This window comes from Anthonomus grandis, chromosome 18 (genome assembly GCF_022605725.1).
Source record: "Anthonomus grandis grandis chromosome 18, icAntGran1.3, whole genome shotgun sequence".
In the NCBI taxonomy this organism is placed as follows: domain Eukaryota; kingdom Metazoa; phylum Arthropoda; class Insecta; order Coleoptera; family Curculionidae; genus Anthonomus; species Anthonomus grandis.
The window spans coordinates 11,887,003-11,909,081 of record NC_065563.1 but is presented as its reverse complement, the minus strand read 5'-3'; the positions used below and the strand labels follow the sequence as shown (position 1 = coordinate 11,909,081).

The window sequence follows — 22,079 nt, the reverse complement described above, 5'->3', positions numbered from 1 at the left end:
AGACTCTGGAGAATCCGAATATGTGCATATCTTTTACCAAATCGGGTTCTTTTAGACGTGATAATTCGCAACGATTTGACGTTTTAGCATTTTCCGTGTATTATTATAATAATATTCATGCGACACAGTGGTCTATATAAGGCATTTGGCTAGACAAAAATTACAACACAGTGGGTCCTAATGATAAAAAAAAAATCTAATCGGGATTTAATGTGTATTATTATTTTATCTTGTAAATTTTTTTTTTAATTAAATTTGGTATTTAGTGTTTATTTACAAAATAATTATTGATTTTTAATATTTGACTCCTTCAAGTAAGAATAAAAGGACTATAAGTGCAAATTGGACAAAAATGGACTTAACTAGTTGTATTTGGACTTGATTCAGGCCATGAATAAGTCAGTTTGTTGTAATATGTTAGGAGTATTGAAATATCGCAACACTGTATATGCTCATATGTCATACCTCAAGATGTGCCAATAGTGTCAACGTCAGTGTGTGCACGTCATATGTCAATGAATAAATATAATAGTAGTCTGTGCTGAATACTCGACATGTGTGTTTTATTTTAACACAGTTACCACTGGAAAAAGACAGGAAAGGGTCTAGAAAAGGGTTCCAAAGGTTAGGAAAGGAAAGAATAATAATAATAAACGTTAACTCGTGTCGGATACAAAATGGCGTCCTGACACGAACTGTCACTTGGGTAAAGGGCGTAGCGAGGGTGAGAGGGCGACATGCAGCATCACATTTAACCTTTCTTCGCACGAATTGGGATACGCAGAATCCGAATCGAGGGCCGCCGACCAGCTGAAAAATCATTCAAGAAATATTCGGATTCCGAGGGAACCGACAGTCCGGGCTCGAGTCCGGGTTTCGCACGTCGCTCCGGGTCGTCCGTCTGTCCCACTCCGGGTTGTTTGTTTTTTTTTTTTTAAATTTTTGCTTCTCACGTGACCTGCACGGGTCAGGGATGGTTTACTTCCTGCAATTGTTGTCGACTTCGTTATTGGATAATTAGGCTGAAGGTATGTGGGGGGGGGGATGGAGAGCTTTTAGGATAATAATTAATTTCGTTTGTTTAATATAAGGGTCAAGGTTCAATTTATAGATTGAGGTTATTCATGGTCGCCTAATTAATTAGGGCATTTTTTTTAAATAAATAAATCCAGAGGCTTCTTCCAGTCCATTTGTGACTTTCCAATTCGAATTCAGCGTAAGGCGGGAGATTTAAATTTAACTAGTACACATTTGTGACCAACGTATCTCGCAATTTACACACGTTTGATTGAGATAAAATTTTTCTGATTTTCCAATTTTTCATACAACGTAATTTATTAGAGTTATTCATGTAACAAGTGATCCTATAGGGTATGACTGTCAATTACGATAATGTCAAATCGGAACTACTAGCTGTCAAAAATATCCGAAACGTGCAATCGTTTGTCTCTTTCTAGGGGTCCGAACTGTCCCTTTTGAAATAAAACAAAGATGGCGCCACGGTTGACCTTGAAAATAATAATAGGTGACTTTTTACCCACGCATTAATGTAAAACCGATTTAACGCTCCTTTATGAAAATTCACGGGCGTGCAAACCAATTAATTGTTATCAGGGCGTTAAATAATAAAACAAATTAATTCATTTAAAAAACTACAGTTATTCGCTTAGTAAACGCGGTTATACAAGTACTAATAGACATTATTCGTTTTAAACAGTAAGTACACGACTATAATTTAATTTGAACTTTCGTGCGTAAGTAAACTTCTGCCCGAGAGTTACTTTGTAAAAGTTTCCAGGGACCTTTGAGTTAGTAGGACACTTCCAAACAGAAGCAATTATTTATTACTGCCACGTGTCAAAATACGCCGCCATCTATCTTACCGTCAAAAGCCACGTCAAAACACAACATAACCCTACTTACAAACGTCAATGTCAAGTAATTTTTAAACAGTATATCACTGTTTCTTGCCTAAATGCGCGTTCCAGGCTTATTATTATTATTATTGTTATTAGCCTTTATTAGGGCACGCAGCTTTAGTATCGAAGAATAAATCAATGACAACTAATTTAACCCACAAAACACAAATATACCTTATGAGAGTGACATTAGTGACAGACGACATTACAGAACTCTTTAATTACCGACACTACAGAAACCTATGTTTCTATGTATGTAAATGAACGGCACTAAACTAATTTATATTATTACTTAAGTTACTTAGTATTGTGTTAATTTTAGATGTTGCCTCTATCATTACGTCTCCCCGGTGATCCCTGAAGAGGCTCCTCAATGGCTAAGAACCCTTAAGGAGGAGGAGGAGGAGGGAATGCCCTCTTGGATGTTACAAGGCGCGCCCTACAAAGGGCTCTTTATACTCGTCCTGGTTTTCGTCGCCCTGGAATATATCTTTAACACCGTAACGGAGACTAGGAACGCCATCTTTAATGCCACAAGGTAAAGCCATACATATTACAAATACACAACTAAAAAATACATAAATTAATAAGTCTCGCCATAATCGAGTGACCTTATAATCGCTCCTTGTCAATCACTGATGCCTAGGTAATAACTGTCAACGCTATATGACGTCACATCTAAAGGCGCGAAATTCAAATTTTTAAATTAAATGCTACGATCTAAGCGATGATTGTGATAACATTAAAAAAACAGCCTGGAAGAAATGTCGAAAATCCACTTTAATTGCCTGGAAAATTGGGAAAAAAGACCCAAATCGTCTGAGGTAAATAAAAATTCATTCCAGGCAGTTGACGTACATAAAAAACCCGTTCAAGTACCTGGAAAAACGACCCCAACACCCTGGAAGAAATGGAAATTCGTTCCAGAAACTTGAGACACATGAAACACCCATTAGAACTGCCTGGAAAACTGGACAAAACGACCCCAAATGCCTGGAATAAACGGAGATTTATTTGAGGTGCTTGGGACCAATGACGTACCACTTTAACTGCCTGGAAAATTGGGAAAAAAGACCCAAATCGTGTGAAGTAAATAAAAATTTATTCCAGGCACTTGACGTACGTGAAAAACCCGTTCAAGTGCCTGGAAAACCTGGAAAAATCACGCCAATTCCCTGGAAGAAATGGAAATTCGTTCCAGAAACTTGAAACACATGAAACGCCCATTAGAACTACTTGGAAAACTGGACAAAACGACCTCAACTGCCTGGAATAAACGGGGATTTATTTGAGGTGCTTGGGACCAATGACGTACCACTTTAACTGCCTGGAAAATTGGGAAAAAAGACCCAAATCGTGTGAAGTAAATAAAAATTCATTCCAGGCACTTGACGTACATGAAAAACCCGTTCAAGTGCCTGGAAAACCTGGAAAAATCACGCCAATTCCCTGGAAGAAATGGAAATTCGTTCCAGAAACTTGAAACACATGAAACGCCTATTAGAACTACTTGGAAAACTGGACAAAACGGCCTCAACTGCCTGGAATAAACGGAGATTTATTTGAGGTGCTTGGGACCAATGACGTACCACTTTAACCGCCTGGAAAATTGGGAAAAAAGACCCCAATCGTGTGAAGTAAATAAAAATTCATTCCAGGCACTTGATGTACGTGAAAAACCCATTCAAGTGCCTGGAAAACCTGGATAAATCACCCCAACACCCTGGAAGAAATAGAAATTCGTTCCAGAAACTTGAGACACATGAAACGCCCATTAGAACCTCTTGGAAAACTGGACAAACGACCTCAAGTGCCTGGAATAAACGGAGATTTATTTGAGGTGCTTGGGACCAATGACTCACTACTTTAACTGCCTGGAAAATTGGGAAAAAAGACCCCAATCGTGTGAAGTAAATAAAAATTTATTCCAGGCAGTTGACGTACGTGAAAAACCCGTTCAAGTGCCTGGAAAACCTGGAAAAACGACCCCAACACCCTGGAAGAAATGGACATTTGTTCCAGAAACTTGAAACACATGAAACGCCCATTAAACTGCCTGGAAAACTGGACAAAACGACCTCAACTGCCTGGAATAAACGGAGATTTATTTGAGGTGCTTGGGACCAACGACGTACCACTTTAACAGCCTGGAAAATTGGGAAAAAAGACCCCAATCGTGTGAAGTAAATAAAAATTCATTCCAGGAACTTGACGTACGTGAAAAACCCATTCAAGTGCCTGGAAAACCTGGAAAAATCACCCCAATTCCCTGGAAGAAATGGAAATTCGTTCCAGAAACTTGAAACACATGAAACGCCCATTAGAACTGCCTGGAAAACTGGACAAAACGACCCCAAATGCCTGGAATAAACGGAGATTTATTTGAGGTGCTTGGGACCAATGACGTACCACTTTAACTGCCTGGAAAATTGGGAAAAAAGACCCCAATTGTGTGAAGAAAATAAAAATTCATTCCAGGCACTTGACTTACGTGAAAAACCCGTTTAAGTACCTGGAAAACCTGGAAAAATCACCCCAATTCCCTGGAAGAAATGGAAATTCGTTCAAGAAACCTGAGACACCTGAAACGCCCATTAAAACTACTTGGAAAACTGGACAAAACGACCTCAACTGCCTGGAATAAACGGAGATTTATTTGAGGTACTTGGGACCAACGACGTACCACTTTAACTGCCTGGAAAATTGGGAAAAAAGACCTAAACTGTGTGAAGTAAATAAAAATTCATTCCAGGAACTTGACGTACCTGAAAAACCAATTCAAGTGTCTGGAAAACCTGGAAAAACCACCCCAACACCCTGGAAGAAATGGAAATTCGTTCCAGAAACTTGAGACACATGAAACACCCATTAAACTGCTTGGAAAACTGGACAAAACGACCTCAACTGCCTGGAGTAAATGAAGATTTATTTGAGGTGCTTGGGACCAACGACGTACCACTTTAACTGCCTGGAAAATTGAGAAAAAAGACCCAAATCGTGTGAAGTAAATAAAAATTTATTCCAGGAACTTGACTTACGTAAAAAACCCATTCAAGTGCCTGGAAAACCTGGAAAACCACCCCAACACCCTGGAAGAAATGGAAATTCGTTCCAGAAACTTGAAACACATGAAACGCCCATTAGAACTACTTGGAAAACTGGACAAAACGACCTCAACTGCCTGGAATAAACGGGGATTTATTTGAGGTGCTTGGGACCAATGACGTACCACTTTAACTGCCTGGAAAATTGGGAAAAAAGACCCAAATCGTGTGAAGTAAATAAAAATTCATTCCAGGCACTTGACGTACGTGAAAAACTTATTCAAGTGCCTGGAAAACCTGGAAAAATCACCCCAACACCCTGGAAGAAATGGAAATTCGTTCTAGACACTGGAAACCCATGAAACGCCCATTGGAACTGCTTGGAAAACTGGACAAAACGGCCTCAACTGCCTGGAATAAACGAAGATTTATTTGAGGCGCTTGAGACCAACGACGTACCACTTTAACTGCCTGGAAAATTGGGAAAAAAGACCCAAATCGTGTGAAGTAAATAAAAATTCATTCCAGGCACTTGACGTACATGAAAAACCCATTGAAGTGCCTGGAAAACCTGGAAAAATCACCCCAACACCCTGGAAGAAATGAACATTTGTTCCAGAAACTTGAAACACATGAAACGCCCATTAGAACTACTTGGAAAACTGGACAAAACGACCCCAACTGCCTGGAATAAACGGAGATTTATTTGAGGTGCTTGGGACCAATGACGTACTACTTTAACTGCCTGGAAAATTGGGAAAAAAGACCCAAATCGTGTGAAGTAAATAAAAATTTATTCCAGGCACTTGACGTACGTGAAAAACCCGTTGAAGTGCCTGGAAAACCTGGAAAAACCACCCCAACACCCTGGAAGAAATGGAAATTCGTTCCAGAAACTTGAAACACATGAAACGCCCATTAGAACTACTTGGAAAACTGGACAAAACGGCCTCAACTGCCTGGAACAAACGGAGATTTATTTGAGGTGCTTGGGACCAATGACGTACCACTTTAACCGCCTGGAAAATTGGGAAAAAAGACCCCAATCGTGTGAAGTAAATAAAAATTCATTCCAGGCACTTGATGTACGTGAAAAACCCATTCAAGTGCCTGGAAAACCTGGATAAATCACCCCAACACCCTGGAAGAAATGGAAATTCGTTCCAGAAACTTGAGACACATGAAACGCCTATTAGAACTACTTGGAAAACTGGACAAAACGGCCTCAACTGCCTGGAACAAACGGAGATTTATTTGAGGTGCTTGGGACCAATGACGTACCACTTTAACTGCCTGGAAAATTGGGAAAAAAGACCCAAATCGTGTGAAGTAAATAAAAATTCATTCCAGGCACTTGACGTACGTGAAAAACTTATTCAAGTGCCTGGAAAACCTGGAAAAATCACCCCAACACCCTGGAAGAAATGGAAATTCGTTCTAGACACTGGAAACCCATGAAACGCCCATTGGAACTGCTTGGAAAACTGGACAAAACGGCCTCAACTGCCTGGAATAAACGAAGATTTATTTGAGGCGCTTGAGACCAACGACGTACCACTTTAACTGCCTGGAAAATTGGGAAAAAAGACCCCAATCGTGTGAAGTAAATAAAAATTCATTCCAGGCACTTGACGTACGTGAAAAACCCGTTGAAGTGCCTGGAAAACCTGGAAAAACCACCCCAACACCCTGGAAGAAATGGAAATTCGTTCCAGAAACTTGAAACACATGAAACGCCCATTAGAACTACTTGGAAAACTGGACAAAACGACCTCAACTGCCTGGAATAAACGGAGATTTATTTGAGGTGCTTGGGACCAATGACGTACCACTTTAACTGCCTGGAAAATTGGGAAAAAAGACCCAAATCGTGTGAAGTAAATAAAAATTCATTCCAGGCACTTGACGTACATGAAAAACCCGTTCAAGTGCCTGGAAAACCTGGAAAAATCACCCCAATTCCCTGGAAGAAATGGAAATTCGTTCTAGAAACTTGGAACACATGAAACGCCCATTAGAACTGCTTGGAAAACTGGACAAACGACCTCAACTGCCTGGAATAAACGGAGATTTATTCGAGGTGCTTGGGACCAATGACGTACCACTTTAACTGCCTGGAAAATTGGGAAAACACACCCAAACTGTGTGAAGTAAATAAAAATTAATTCCAGGAATTTGACGTACTTGAAAAACCCGTTCAAGTACCTGGAAAACCTGGAAAAACCCTCCCAATTCCCTGGAAGAAATGAAAATCCGTTCTAGACACTTAAAATTCATGAAACGCCCATTAGAACTGCCTGGAAAACTAGACAAAACGACCCCAACTGCCTGGAATAAACGGAGATTTATTTGAGGTGCTTGGGACCAATGACGTACCACTTTAACTGCCTGGAAAATTGGGAAGAAAGACCCCAATCGTGTAAAGTAAATAAAAATTCATTCCAGGCACTTGACGTACATGAAAAACCCGTTCAAGTGCCTGGAAAACCTGGAAAAACCACCCCAACACCCTGGAAGAAATGGAAATTCATTCTAGAAACTTGAAAACCTCTCAAAAACTTTAACTGTTTTGTTTCCCTACAGTTGGCACCACTGACATTTGTCAGAGTGACCAACATCGAAAAAACAAAATGGCGGCCACCATGAATGTCGCCATCTAGTGAACGGTCGTAAAACCATCATAGCGTTTTCTGTTTGGTGATTTATTTTTTTAAATTTTCAGATCCTATCAGTTAATCGAAGAGAAATTGACCTACGGCCCCGCGGCCCCGAACCATACAAAAAAGGCGAATCTCTCGATGGACCTGTCGAATTTGCATTACATAGTGACGGTACCGCCCGCCCTGATCGGTGTGAATCTATCCACGACGTACGTCACGACCGTCAAAAGAGAGAGTGACTTTACGGCAGAAAATGGGACTTCCACTGATAAGCCCCCCTGCGCGGACATAACGCAAACTTTGTGTACGTTTTTTTTTTAACGATTTATTAAACGGACTTACCCTTGTGACGTTCAATCGAAATTATGTACTTGTAGCAGTGGTTCTTGAGGTTAAAGAAGAAGAAGAAGAAGAGAGGTTCCAGGTCCCTGTTTTACCGGCTGTCATTTGTCAGTCTTGAAAATTTGGGTTGTGTTCTTTTCTACAACTGACTGACAAGTGACACTTGATAGATTTCTTACACTAGTGACATGACATGACACATGGTGTTTTCTATTTGTCTATCTCTCTGTCTATAAACCTACTAAGATGCCATAAATAATGTCAGATCAATAAAAAATATACGTCTAACCCGTACCGCACGTGATGACAGTGACAAATGACAGCCGGTAATACAGGGACCTGGAACCTTTCTTCTTCTTCTTTAAAATTTGGAGTCTAACTCACAAGTGTACACATTTGTCAATGTTCCTTCCTTTTTGCAGATGGCAGGGTCCCGATAAGGAAATACCCGATACCCTCCCTGGAATCCCTAGAGAAGAAATTCGATTGGCTAATGCCGGGCGGCCACTGGTCGCCCCCCAAATGCACGGTGGACAAGAGGGTGGCCCTAGTCGTGCCCTTTAGGGACCGCGGTGGCCACTTGTTGCTCTTTTTGCAACACATGCACCCCTTTTTACGGAAACAACAGTTGGATTATACGATTTTCGTTGTCGAACAGGAGGGAAACGGACCGTTTAACAGGTAATTACAAAGTGACAGATCTGTCGCACCTGTCAATAAAATGACAGATGAATAGTGAAGTATCTGTCACCCGTCAATACGATGATGATGATGATAAGTGACAGTTGAACGCATAGGGCGATGCTGATGAACGTGGGGTACAGCGAAGCCCTAAAGTCCGGCAAATTCGACTGTTTCATATTCCACGACGTGGACCTGCTGCCGGAAGACGACCGGAACTTGTACAGTTGCCCCGAGCAACCGAGACACATGAGCGTCGCCGTCGATATGTTCCAGTACAAGTACGACAACCGAGGATTGTATAGTCCAGTTCGGAGATCTATTAGATGTGCCGGTGTTATAACTCCCCGATTATAAAAACGTAATTTTTGCCTTATCAAGTAAATCAATGAATTCTTTTCCAGGCATTTTTTGTTTGAGCTTAATCGGTGCAGAAATGCCTGAGTTACGGATAGTTTTGCAAATAGCAGTGTCCAGGAGACAAAAATGACTATAACATTCTTGTTTGTTGACCTGTTTTAGTCATTTAAAGTTTATTGGAAAGGGGATTTGTCCCTCATTGTATGAACGAACAGTTTCTCTTCCAGGCATTTTTTGTTTGAGCTTAATCGGTCCAGAAATGCCAATAATACGGGTATATTTGTATGAAAGTGCCTAGAAGACAAAAATTACGATAACTCCGTTATTATTTAACCGATTTGAATAATTTTAGATTTACTAGACAGGAAATTTCTGCCTTTATAAATAAATCAACAGTTTCTCCTCCAGGCATTTTTTGTTTGACCTTAATCGGTCCAGAAATGCCAAAAATACGGGTATATTTGTATGAAAGTGCCTAGAAGAGAAAAATTACGATAACTCCGTTATTATTTAACCGATTTTAATAATTTTAGATTTACTGAGAAGGAAATTTCTGCCTTATTAAGTAAATCAATAGTTTCTCTTCCAGGCACTTTTTGTTTGAGCTTAATCGGTCCAGAAATGCCAATAATACGGGTATATTTGTATGAAAGTGCCTAGAAGACAAAAATTACGATAACTCCGTTATTATTTAACCGATTTTAATAATTTAAGATTTACTAGAAAGGAAATTTCTGCCTTTATAAATAAATCAACAGTTTCTCTTCCAGGCATTTTTTGTTTGACCTTAATCGGTCCAGAAATGCCAACAATACAGGTATATTTGTATGAAAGTGCCTAGAAGACAAAAATTACGATAACTCCGTTATTATTTAACCGATTTTAATAATTTTAGATTTACTGAGAAGGAAATTTTTGCCTTTATAAATAAATCAACAGTTTCTCTTCCAGGCATTTTTTGTTTGAGCTTAATCGGTCCAGAAATGCCAAAAATACGGGTATATTTGTATGAAAGTGCCTAGAAGAGAAAAATTACGATAACTCCGTTATTATTTAACCGATTTTAATAATTTTAGATTTACTGAGAAGGAAATTTCTGCCTTATTAAGTAAATCAATAGTTTCTCTTCCAGGCATTTTTTGTTTGAGCTTAATCGGTCCAGAAATGCCAAAAATACGGGTATATTTGTATGAAAGTGCCTAGAAGACAAAAATTACGATAACTCCGTTATTATTTAACCGATTTTAATAATTTTAGATTTACTGAGAAGGAAATTTCTGCCTTATTAAGTAAATCAATAGTTTCTCTTCCAGGCACTTTTTGTTTGAGCTTAATCGGTCCAGAAATGCCAATAATACGGGTATATTTGTATGAAAGTGCCTAGAAGACAAAAATTACGATAACTCCGTTATTATTTAACCGATTTTAATAATTTTAGATTTACTAGAAAGGAAATTTCTGCCTTTATAAATAAATCAACAGTTTCTCTTCCAGGCATTTTTTGTTTGACCTTAATCGGTCCAGAAATGCCAATAATACAGGTATATTTGTATGAAAGTGCCTAGAAGACAAAAATTACGATAACTTCGTTATTATTTAACCGATTTTAATAATTTTAGATTTACTGAGAAGGAAATTTCTGCCTTTATAAATAAATCAACAGTTTCTCTTCCAGGCATTTTTTGTTTGAGCGTAATCGGTCCAGAAATGCCAATAATACAAGTATATTTGTATGAAAGTGCCTAGAAGACAAAAATTACGATAACTCCGTTATTATTTAACCGATTTTAATAATTTTAGATTTACTGAGAAGGAAATTTTTGCCTTTATAAATAAATCAACAGTTTCTCTTCCAGGCATTTTTTGTTTGAGCTTAATCAGTCCAGAAATGCCAAAAATACAGGTATATTTGTATGAAAGTACCTAGAAGACAAAAATTACGATAACTCCGTTATTATTTAACCGATTTTAATAATTTTAGATTTACTAGAAAGGAAATTTCTGCCTTTATAAATAAATCAATAGTTGCTCTTCCAGGCATTTTTTGTTTGAGCGTAATCGGTCCAGAAATGCCAATAATACAGGTATATTTGTATGAAAGTGCCTAGAAGACAAAAATTACGATAACTCCGTTATTATTTAACCGATTTTAATAATTTAAAATTTACTGAGAAGGAAATTTCTGCCTTTATAAATAAATCAACAGTTTCTCTTCCAGGCATTTTTTGTTTGACCTTAATCGGTCCAGAAATGCCAATAATACAAGTATATTTGTATGAAAGTGCCTAGAAGAGAAAAATTACGATAACTTCGTTATTATTTAACCGATTTTAATAATTTTAGATTTACTGAGAAGGAAATTTCTGCCTTTATAAATAAACCAATAGTTTCTCTTCCAGGCATTTTTTGTTTGACCTTAATCGGTCCAGAAATGCCAAAAATACAAGTATATTTGTATGAACGTGCCTAGAAGAGAAAAATTACGATAACTCCGTTATTATTTAACCGATTTTAATAATTTTACATTTACTAGAAAGGAAATTTCTGCCTTATTAAGTAAATCAATAAATTCTCTTCCAGGCAATTTTTGTTTGACCTTAATCGATCCAGAAATGCCAATAATACGGGTATATTTGTATGAAAGTGCCTAGAAGACAAAAATTACGATAACTCCGTTATTATTTAACCGATTTTAATAATTTAAAATTTACTGAGAAGGAAATTTCTGCCTTTATAAATAAACCAACAGTTTCTCTTCCAGGCATTTTTTGTTTGAGCTTAATCGGTCCAGAAATGCCAATATTACAGGTATATTTGTATGAAAGTGCCTAGAAGACAAACATTACGATAACTCCCTTATTATTTAACCGATTTTAATAATTTAAAATTTACTGAGAAGGAAATTTCTGCCTTTATAAATAAATCAACAGTTTCTCGTCCAGGCATTTTTTGTTTGAGCTTAATCGGTCCAGAAATGCCAATAATACGGGTATATTTGTATGAAAGTGCCTAGAAGACAAAAATTACGATAACTCCGTTATTATTTAACCGATTTTAATATTTTAAAATTTACCGAGAAGGAAATTTCTGCCTTTATAAATAAATCATTAGTTTCTCTTCCAGGCATTTTTTGTTCGACCTTAATCGGTCCAGAAATGCCAATAATACAAGTATATTTGTATGAAAGTGCCTAGAAGACAAAAATTACGATAACTCCGTTATTATTTAACCGATTTTAATAATTTAAAATTTACTGAGAAGGAAATTTCTGCCTCTATAAACAAATCAACAGTTTCTCTTCCAGGCATTTTTTGTTTGACCTTAATCGGTCCAGAAATGCCAATAATGCAAGTATATTTGTATGAAAGTGCCTAGAAGACAAAAATTACGATAACTCCGTTATTATTTAACCGATTTTAATAATTTAAAATTTACCGAGAGGGAAATTTCTGCCTTTATAAATAAATCAACAGTTTCTCTTCCAGGCATTTTTTGTTTGACCTTAATCGGTCCAGAAATGCCAATAATACAGGTATATTTGTATGAAAGTACCTAGAAGACAAAAATTACGATAACTCCGTTATTATTTAACCGATTTTAATATTTTAAAATTTACCGAGAAGGAAATTTCTGCCTTTATAAATAAATCATTAGTTTCTCTTCCAGGCATTTTTTGTTCGACCTTAATCGGTCCAGAAATGCCAATAATACAAGTATATTTGTATGAAAGTGCCTAGAAGACAAAAATTACGATAACTCCGTTATTATTTAACCGATTTTAATAATTTAAAATTTACTGAGAAGGAAATTTCTGCCTCTATAAACAAATCAACAGTTTCTCTTCCAGGCATTTTTTGTTTGACCTTAATCGGTCCAGAAATGCCAATAATGCAAGTATATTTGTATGAAAGTGCCTAGAAGACAAAAATTACGATAACTCCGTTATTATTTAACCGATTTTAATAATTTAAAATTTACCGAGAGGGAAATTTCTGCCTTTATAAATAAATCAACAGTTTCTCTTCCAGGCATTTTTTGTTTGACCTTAATCGGTCCAGAAATGCCAATAATACAGGTATATTTGTATGAAAGTGCCTGGAAGAGAAAAATTACGATAACTCCGTTATTATTTAACCGATTTTAATAATTTAAAATTTACCGAGAAGGAAATTACTGCCTTTATAAATAAATCAACAGTTTCTCTTCCAGGCATTTTTTGTTTGACCTTAATCGGTCCAGAAATGCCAATAATACAGGTATATTTGTATGAAAGTGCCTAGAAGACAAAAATTACGATAACTCCCTTATTATTTAACCGATTTTAATAATTTAAAATTAACTGAGAAGGAAATTTCTGCCTTTATAAATAAATCAATAGTTTCTCTTCCAGGCATTTTTTGTTTGAGCGTAATCGGTCCAGAAATGCCAAAAATACGGGTATATTTGTATGAAAGTGCCTGGAAGAGAAAAATTACGATAACTCCGTTATTATTTAACCGATTTTAATAATTTAAAATTTACCGAGAAGGAAATTTAAGTCTTTATAAATAAACCAACAGTTTCTCTTCCAGGCATTTTTTGTTTGACCTTAATCGGTCCAGAAATGCCAATAATACAAGTATATTTGTATGAAAGTGCCTGGAAGAGAAAAATTACGATAACTCCGTTATTATTCAACCGATTTTAATAATTTAAAATTTACCGAGAAGGAAATTTAAGTCTTTATAAATAAACCAACAGTTTCTCTTCCAGGCATTTTTTGTTTGACCTTAATCGGTCCAGAAATGCCAATAATACAAGTATATTTGTATGAAAGTGCCTAGAAGACAAAAATTATGATAACTCCGTTATTATTTAACCGATTTTAATAATTTTAGATTTACTAGAAAGGAAATTTCTGTCTTTATAAATAAATCAACAGTTTCTCTTCCAGGCATTTTTTGTTTGAGCTTAATCGGTGCAGAAATGCCTGAGTTACTGATAGTTTTTGCAAATAGCAGTGTCCAGGAGACAAAAATGACTATAACATTCTTGTTTGTTGACCTATTTTAGTCATTTAAAGTTTACTGGAAAGGAGATTTGTCCCTCATTGTGTGAACCAACAGTTTCTCTTCCAGGCATTTTTTGTTTGAGCTTAATCGGTCCAGAAATGCCAATAATACAGGTATATTTGTATGAGAAAGTCAATTGCGTAAGGATCCAAGTGCCTAGAAGAGAAAAATTACGATAACTCCGTTATTATTTAACCGATTTTAATAATTTAAAATTTACCGAGAAGGAAATTACTGCTTTTATAAATAAATCAACAGTTTCTCTTCAAGGCATTTTTTGTTTGACCTTAATCGGTCCAGAAATGCCAAAAATACGGGTATATTTGTATGAAAGTGCCTAGAAGACAAAAATTACGATAACTCCGTTATTATTAAACCGATTTTAATAATTTAAAATTTACTGAGAAGGAAATGTCTGCATTTATAAATAAATCAATAGTTTCTCTTCCAGGCATTTTTTGTTTGACCTTAATCGGTCCAGAAATGCCAAAAATACAGGTATATTTGTATGAAAGTACCTAGAAGACAAAAATTACGATAACTCCGTTATTATTTAACCGATTTTAATAATTTTAGATTTACTAGAAAGGAAATTTCTGCCTTTATAAATAAATCAATTAATTCTCTTCCAGGCATTTTTTGTTTGAGCTTAATCGGTCCAGAAATGCCATTAATACGGGTATATTTGTATGAAAGTGCCTAGAAGACAAAAATTACGATAACTTCGTTATTATTTAACCGATTTTAATAATTTTAGATTTACTAAAAAGGAAATTTTTGCCTTTATAAATTAATCAATAGTTTCTCTTCCAGGCATTTTTTATTTGAGCTTAATCGGTCCAGAAATGCCAATAATACAAGTATATTTGTATGAAAGTGCCTAGAACAGAAAAATTACGATAACTCCGTTATTATTTAACCGATTTTAATAATTTTACATTTACTAGAAAGGAAATTTCTGCCTTATTAAGTAAATCAATAAATTCTCTTCCAGGCATTTTTTGTTTGACCCTTATCGGTCCAGAAATGCCAAAAATACGGGTATATTTGTATGAAAGTGCCTAGAAGACAAAAATTACGATAACTCCGTTATTATTTAACCGATTTTAATAATTTTAGATTTACTGAGAAGAAAATTTCTGCCTTTATAAATAAACCAACAGTTTCTCTTCCAGGCATTTTTTGTTTGACCTTAATCGGTCCAGAAATGCCAATAATACAAGTATATTTGTATGAACGTGCCTAGAAGACAAAAATTACGATAACTCCGTTATTATTTAACCGATTTTAATAATTTTAGATTTACTGAGAAGGAAATTTCTGCCTTTATAAATAAATCAACAGTTTATCTTCCAGGCATTTTTTGTTTGACCTTAATCGGTCCAGAAATGCCAAAAATACGGGTATATTTGTATGAAAGTGCCTAGAAGACAAAAATTACGATAACTCCGTTATTATTTAACCGATTTTAATAATTTTAGATTTACTGAGAAGGAAATTTCTGCCTTTATAAATAAATCAACAGTTTCTCTTCCAGGCATTTTTTGTTTGACCTTAATCGGTCCAGAAATGCCAAAAATACAAGTATATTTGTATGAAAGTGCCTAGAAGACAAAAATTACGATAACTCCGTTATTATTTAACCGATTTTAATAATTTAAAATTTACCGAGAAGGAAATTTCTGCCTTTATAAATAAACCAACAGTTTCTCTTCCAGGCATTTTTTGTTTGAGCTTAATCGGTCCAGAAATGTCTGAGTTACGGATAGTTTTGCAAATAGCAGTGTCCAGGAGACAAAAATGACTATAACATTCTTGTTTGATGACCAATTTTAGTCATTTAAAGTTTATTGGAAAGGAGATTTGTCCCTCATTGTATGGACCAATGTTTTCTCTTCCAGGCATTTTTTGTTTGAGCTTAATCGGTCCAGAAATGCCAAAAATACGGGTATATTTGTATGAAAGTGCCTAGAAGAGAAAAATTACGATAACTCCGTTATTATTTAACCGATTTTAATAATTTAAAATTTACCGAGAAGGAAATTTCTGCCTTTATAAATAAATCAATAGTTTCTCTTCCAGGCATTTTTTGTTTGAGCGTAATCGGTCCAGAAATGCCAATAATACAGGTATATTTGTATGAAAGTGCCTAGAAGACAAAAATTACGATAACTCCCTTATTATTCAACCGATTTTAGTAATTTAAAATTTACTGAGAAGGAAATTTCTGCCTTTATAAATAAATCAACAGTTTCTCTTCCAGGCATTTTTTGTTTGACCTTAATCGGTCCAGAAATGCCAATAATACAGGTATATTTGTATGAAAGTGCCTAGAAGACAAAAATTACGATAACTCCGTTATTATTTAACCGATTTTAGTAATTTTAGATTTACTAGAAAGGAAATTTCTGCCTTTATAAGCAAATCAAAAGTTTCTCTTCCAGGCATTTTTTGTTTGAGCTTAATCGGTCCAGAAATGCCAAAAATACGGGTATATTTGTATGAAAGTGCCTAGAAGACAAAAATTACGATAACTCCGTTATTATTCAACCGATTTTAATAATTTTAGATTTACTAGAAAGGAAATTTCTGCCTTTATAAATAAATCAACAGTTTCTCTTCCAGGCATTTTTTGTTTGACCTTAATCGGTCCAGAAATGCCAAAAATACGGGTATATTTGTATGAGAAAGTCAATTGCGTAAGGATCCAAGTGCCTAGAAGAGAAAAATTACGATAACTCCCTTATTATTTAACCGATTTTAATAATTTAAAATTTACCGAGAAGGAAATTTCTGCCTTTATAAATAAACCAACAGTTTCTCTTCCAGGCATTTTTTGTTTGACCTTAATCGGTCCAGAAATGCCAAAAATACAAGTATATTTGTATGAAAGTGCCTAGAAGACAAAAATTACGATAACTCCGTTATTATTTAACCGATTTTAATAATTCTAGATTTACTAGAAAGGAAATTTTTGCCTTTATAAATAAGCCAACAGTTTCTCTTCCAGGCAATTTTTGTTTGACCTTAATCGGTCCAGAAATGCCAATAATACAAGTATATTTGTATGAACGTGCCTAGAAGAGAAAAATTACGATAACTCCGTTATTATTTAACCGATTTTAATAATTCTAGATTTACTAGAAAGGAAATTTTTGCCTTATTAAGTAAATCAATAAATTCTCTTCCAGGCATTTTTTGTTTGACCTTAATCGGTGCAGAAATGCCAAAGTTATAGAAATATTTAAGGGTGAGTAATCTGAGCACTTTGACTGCCTGTAAGAGACATATAAAATTTCCCCATGTATACTAAAACGACATAGGCGCACGGACTATTTAGTACGGCACCTGCGCGACACATCAAAGATTCTATAACAGATCTCCGAACTGGACTAGTTATATAACTGTCGAACTAACTGGTTTTCGAATTGTACTATAGACTTCCGTATCCGGCGATATTCGGGGGCGTGTCCGCCATCAGTACCGCCCACTTTAAGTTACTGAACGGGTTTTCGAATTGTTTTTGGGGGTGGGGCGGCGAGGACGACGACATGTCCAATCGGATCCGGTACCACCGCTTGTACATCTCCCGGTACCCGATCACGATCGCCCGGTACACCATGTTGAGTCACAGAAAGGACCCGCCCAATCCCAGCAGGTAGGTTAGGGGTGAAGCGAGGCGTTCAGTCCCCGGTCCGTCCTATATATTTCCTTTGTTAATTGAGTTTTTTTTGTTCTTTTTAGGTATGACGTATTGAAAAAGGGCCAAAAGCTGTTCGACAAAGACGGATTAAACGACCTCGAGTACGTCTTGGTGATGAAGAAAGAAAAGTTACTTTACACGTGGATATTGGCGCGACTGATGAATCATACCAGCGACCACCACCATAGATAAAAACGTCATTTTTTTAGGTCCGTTTAACACACATATCAAGGGGCTTTTAAGTAGGTAGGTTATTACTATATTAGTGTCGTTATAAATTAAATAATACATACAGGGCTGGACTTTAAGTTATTTTGGGCTGTGAAAAATGCGTATGTAAGGGTGGTAAGGGTTCTGTTGTATAATAAACAATACCGGAAGTATCTAGAATCTAGACGAGGTACACACGGAATAAAGTGTGATTTTTATAAATTAACTTTCGCTTTGCTGAAAATTTAACGTACGTAATACGACCCTCAAAAAGTATTTGTTATAGCAATATCTCTATATATATGTGCGTATTACGACGACTATTCCAAAAACAAAGATTGTGATATAACCCTATAAATTCTCTATTAATAAAGATAAAAATGATGCGTTGTTTGTTGTGTTTTATTTCTGGCGTGCATCTGTGTTTTATGACTTAAGGCTCCATGGGATTCTTAGATGGTAATATTACAAAGTCGTGGTTAAAATTACACTTTATAGACTGTGTTACATACAGGCATACGTCATTATTTAGGTGGACAAAGTGTCAACGTAAATATCTCTCAGAATATATGAGTTGGAAAAATTGGAGCCACCATATTTTTGTCAAGGGATCACCCCCCAACATTCAATTGAAACCACCCTGAACACTACTCAAGGGTCTTTTTGAGTAGGGTTCATCTACACTAGAAATATTGACCCATTGACTATCCAAGGGGCAAACTCACTCGTAATGATTCCAATTATTACAAGAATGAATAACTCGTAATTATATTTATGTAAGTAATGTAATTATATCGGATAAGTAATAAATAAATAATGTCTATTTACCAATTTACAAAATGACGATTTCGCATCATATAAACTTCCTAATTAATTACAAATAAACAAATTACCTAGAAGAGTAAGTAGATTAGATTAGATTAAAATAAGGGTGAAGTTTCACTGCGACCTAAAAGATCTATTGTGTGCCCCTTTCTAATTACTGCTTGATGTTATTCTCAAGTCAAATTGCTTCGTACAATCCTATGGCTTTAATAAAGGCTAGTAGTTGTGACGGTTCCAGTAATGAGATATTTCCTTCTGGAATTACATAATTTCCGAGGTGCATGGCACGACTTTCGGCAACTGTTTCGCATGCAGTTACTAGGTGTTCTGGGGTCTCTTCCTCTTCCCCACAGAATCTGCATTCACCTCTCTGTTCTAGTTTTAGTTTCCTGCGGTGTTCTCGAAGGTGACAGTGCCCTGTTAGGAATCCTGTTACAATCCGTAGTTTAGTTTTAGTTAAACTTACTAGAGCTTTAGATTTTTTTGGGTCGAGGGTTCCAAGGAACATCTTGGAGTGGATGATCATCCCAGAGGCTTTCTCTGAGTTGATCCTCCATTTTTGTAACCTCATATAGGTAAGTATTCTTTCCTATGCCGCAGAAAGGTTCCGGTCCTACAAATTGAGAACCAGATCCCTTTTTTGCCAGAATATTGGCTTCTTCGTTACCTTGCACGCCTGTATGTCCAGGTACCCACAATATTGTGACTTTATTTCTCTTTCCTACCTCATTAAGTTTGCCCAAACAGTCTCTTACCATTTTAGAACTGATGACATGTGAACTCAGTGCTGCTATGGCTGCTTGACTGTCGGTGAAGATTGCGATGTCCTGCTTGAGGTAGTCTTTGTTCAGGATTAATTGAGCGCATCTTTCTATAGCGTGTATTTCCGCTTGAAAGACACTGGTGTATTTTCCCAGTGGCTCTGAGTATTTGGTGCCAGGCCCAAATACTCCAGCTCCTGTTCCTTTTTCGGTTTTAGAACCATCTGTGTATCATTTGATAGTATTCTGTTTAAGTGAGCGGGCGACAGATCCATTTTCCCAGTCACTTTTGCTGTCAATTTTTGTACTGAAATTCCTAACAAAGTGATATTCCCGAGTTATATCGTCCTTGGGAAGATCGAACAGGGGAATGGATCTTGTTTGAGATACCCAGGCTCTCTGATCAATGTCCCTACTGTTCGTTCTATCCCTTGCTAATCTGAACATGGCCCTTTTAGCAGGTTTGTGCCAGGTCAACTATGACCTCCAGTGCTGCTGTGGGGCATGTTTTCATAGCTCCTGTAATGCATACGCATGCAAGTCTTTGAACCTTGTCAAGTTTACGCCTTACTGTACTTAACTTTGTAGTGTCATGCCACACCACTGCCCCATATGTGATTATGGGTTTAACCATCATGGTGTACATCCATCGCAGTATTTTTGGGGAGCATTCCCAGTTTTTACCCGCTAGGTTCCTACAGATCATAATGGCTTTGGTGGCCTTGTTTACTGTGAATTCTAGATGCTTGTTCCAACTAAGCTTACTATCCAGTGTCACTCCTAGATATTTTACTTCATCCGATGTATGTACAACTTGTCCGCCCAGGTGGATGTCCCTGGTGGGTTGCATTTTGATAGTAGTTTTCGCTGAATTTATGATGTGCCCATTCTTCCGTGATGCTTAGGCTTCTTTGTATGAGGTCGTATAAAGTGCCCTTATACCTGCCTTTGACTATAATAACGATATCATCAGCATATCCTATGCAGGTGAAACCGAGATTTGTCAATATCTCAAGTAGTTCATCGACTACTAGACTCCATAGTAAGGGTGAAGTTACCCCTCCTTGAGGCGTGCCACGAGTGTAGTTTTGATGCCTGTGGTCTGTTCGCCCACAGTAGTCTCAGTCGTACGCCTGGCAAGCATTTGACAAATCCATCGGATTATGGTTTTGTTCAAGTTTCTTTTTTCCAGGGCATTTTTTACCGCTACATGTGACGTGTTATCAAATGCCCCAGATATATCTAGAAAGGCGCAGATGGCTGTTTCTTTCTCATTCAGGCTTTTCTGGATGATTTGTGTCAGTTGATATAGTGCGGTTTCTGTGGATTTGCCCGCTCTATAAGCATGTTGACACTGATGTAGAGGTGCTCTCTCCAGAATGTCATTCCTGATATGGTTGTCTACAATTTTTTCTATTGTTTTCAGAATGAAAGACGTAAGGCTGATAGGTCTAAAAGATTTGGGGTCAGTCCCATCTTTTTTTCCTATTTTCGGTATGAAGGTGACTTTTGCCCTTCGTCAGCTACTCTATCCCGACGCTAAGCTCGTCCTTGCTATTCTACTCAGGTGAGGAAGGACTTTCTCTTGTCCGTTTTGTAGGAGAGCAGGAAAAATTCCATCCACTCCCGGTGACTTGTACGATTGAAAGGTGTTTATTGCCCATTTCAACCTTTCTGTCGTAAAGACGGTCCTTGCAACTTCCCAGTCCTCTTTTTTAGGATTGGTGTACTTTATTGGGACCGTTTCTATAGGTTCGCACCCTGGAAAGTGTGTTTGAAGTAATAGGATGGCTTGCTCCTCTTCTCCCTTCGTGTAGGTGCCATCTGGCTTTTTGAGGGCCATTATTGGGTATGTGCCTCCCTTAGCCATTGCTTTGTGCAGTCTAGCCGCAGTCGGAGTGTTAGCGATTTCCGCACAGAAAGTTCTGAAGTGCTGTCTTTTGGTTTTTCTTATCTCTTTGTTATAAAGAGTAAGCACTTCGGCATATACCTGCCAGTTACCGTCTCTTTTCGCTGTATTGAAAAGATGACGCACTTTTGACCTTAGTTTTGACAGGTGTGTATTCCACCACGGGGCGTCTTTAACGGGTCTCTCACTGGTCACTGGGCAACTTGAGTCGAACGCCTCATTTATTGCACGTGTGACAGCTTGTGAGTCCTGCTCTAAGTCTAGATGGTGCGGTTTCCCATTTAAGCTTAGATAATTTAAGTTGTTTTCCAGATTGATGTTGTATAATTCCCAGTCTGTTTTTCCTGGGACCCTCCTTTCGGGTCGATTGTATTTAATGCTGTCCAGCTTGAATTCGATAATCCTGTGGTTGGACAGCTGATACTCTCCAGTCCTTGATGTGGTCTCTGAGACTGGAGCTGACTAAAGTAATATCTAATACTTCCGTTCTTGATTTAGTTACGAATGTTGGTGTAGTTCCCACATTCAGAACCTCGAGATCGGTTGTCGTTAGATATTCAAGCAGACACTCACCTCTAAAGTTAATATCTGTGCTTCCCCATGTGATATGGTGA

At 37.0% G+C, this 22,079-nt stretch overlaps 1 protein-coding gene across 2 annotated transcripts; it reads left to right on the top strand.

The window, feature by feature from the left end:
• The first annotated feature begins 860 nt into the window (after window positions 1-860).
• On the top strand, window positions 861-18,361 carry LOC126746891 (beta-1,4-N-acetylgalactosaminyltransferase bre-4). 2 transcript variants are annotated; one of them, XM_050455293.1, is made up of 7 exons: window positions 861-1,028; window positions 2,242-2,457; window positions 7,686-7,927; window positions 8,388-8,646; window positions 8,763-8,927; window positions 17,497-17,715; window positions 17,802-18,361. In XM_050455293.1, the coding sequence occupies exons 2-7, from the start codon at window positions 2,330-2,332 to the stop codon at window positions 17,950-17,952; spliced, it is 1,164 nt and encodes a 387-aa protein (XP_050311250.1). In that variant the 5' UTR covers window positions 861-1,028; window positions 2,242-2,329; the 3' UTR covers window positions 17,953-18,361. The 2 variants fall into 2 exon arrangements, with proteins under 2 accessions (XP_050311250.1, XP_050311251.1); XM_050455294.1 differs by lacking the exon at window positions 861-1,028 and adding an exon at window positions 1,653-1,716.
• The last annotated feature ends 3,718 nt before the right edge of the window (window positions 18,362-22,079 follow it).

Coding starts and splice junctions, on each gene's coding strand:
- LOC126746891 (XM_050455293.1), top strand. CDS start 2,330: ATGCCCTCTTGGATGTTACAAGGCGCGCCCTACAAAGGGCTCTTTATA. Junction 2,458..7,685: donor GCCATCTTTAATGCCACAAG/GTAAAGCCATAC, acceptor TTAAATTTTCAG/ATCCTATCAGTTAATCGAAG. Junction 17,716..17,801: donor GACCCGCCCAATCCCAGCAG/GTAGGTTAGGGG, acceptor TGTTCTTTTTAG/GTATGACGTATTGAAAAAGG.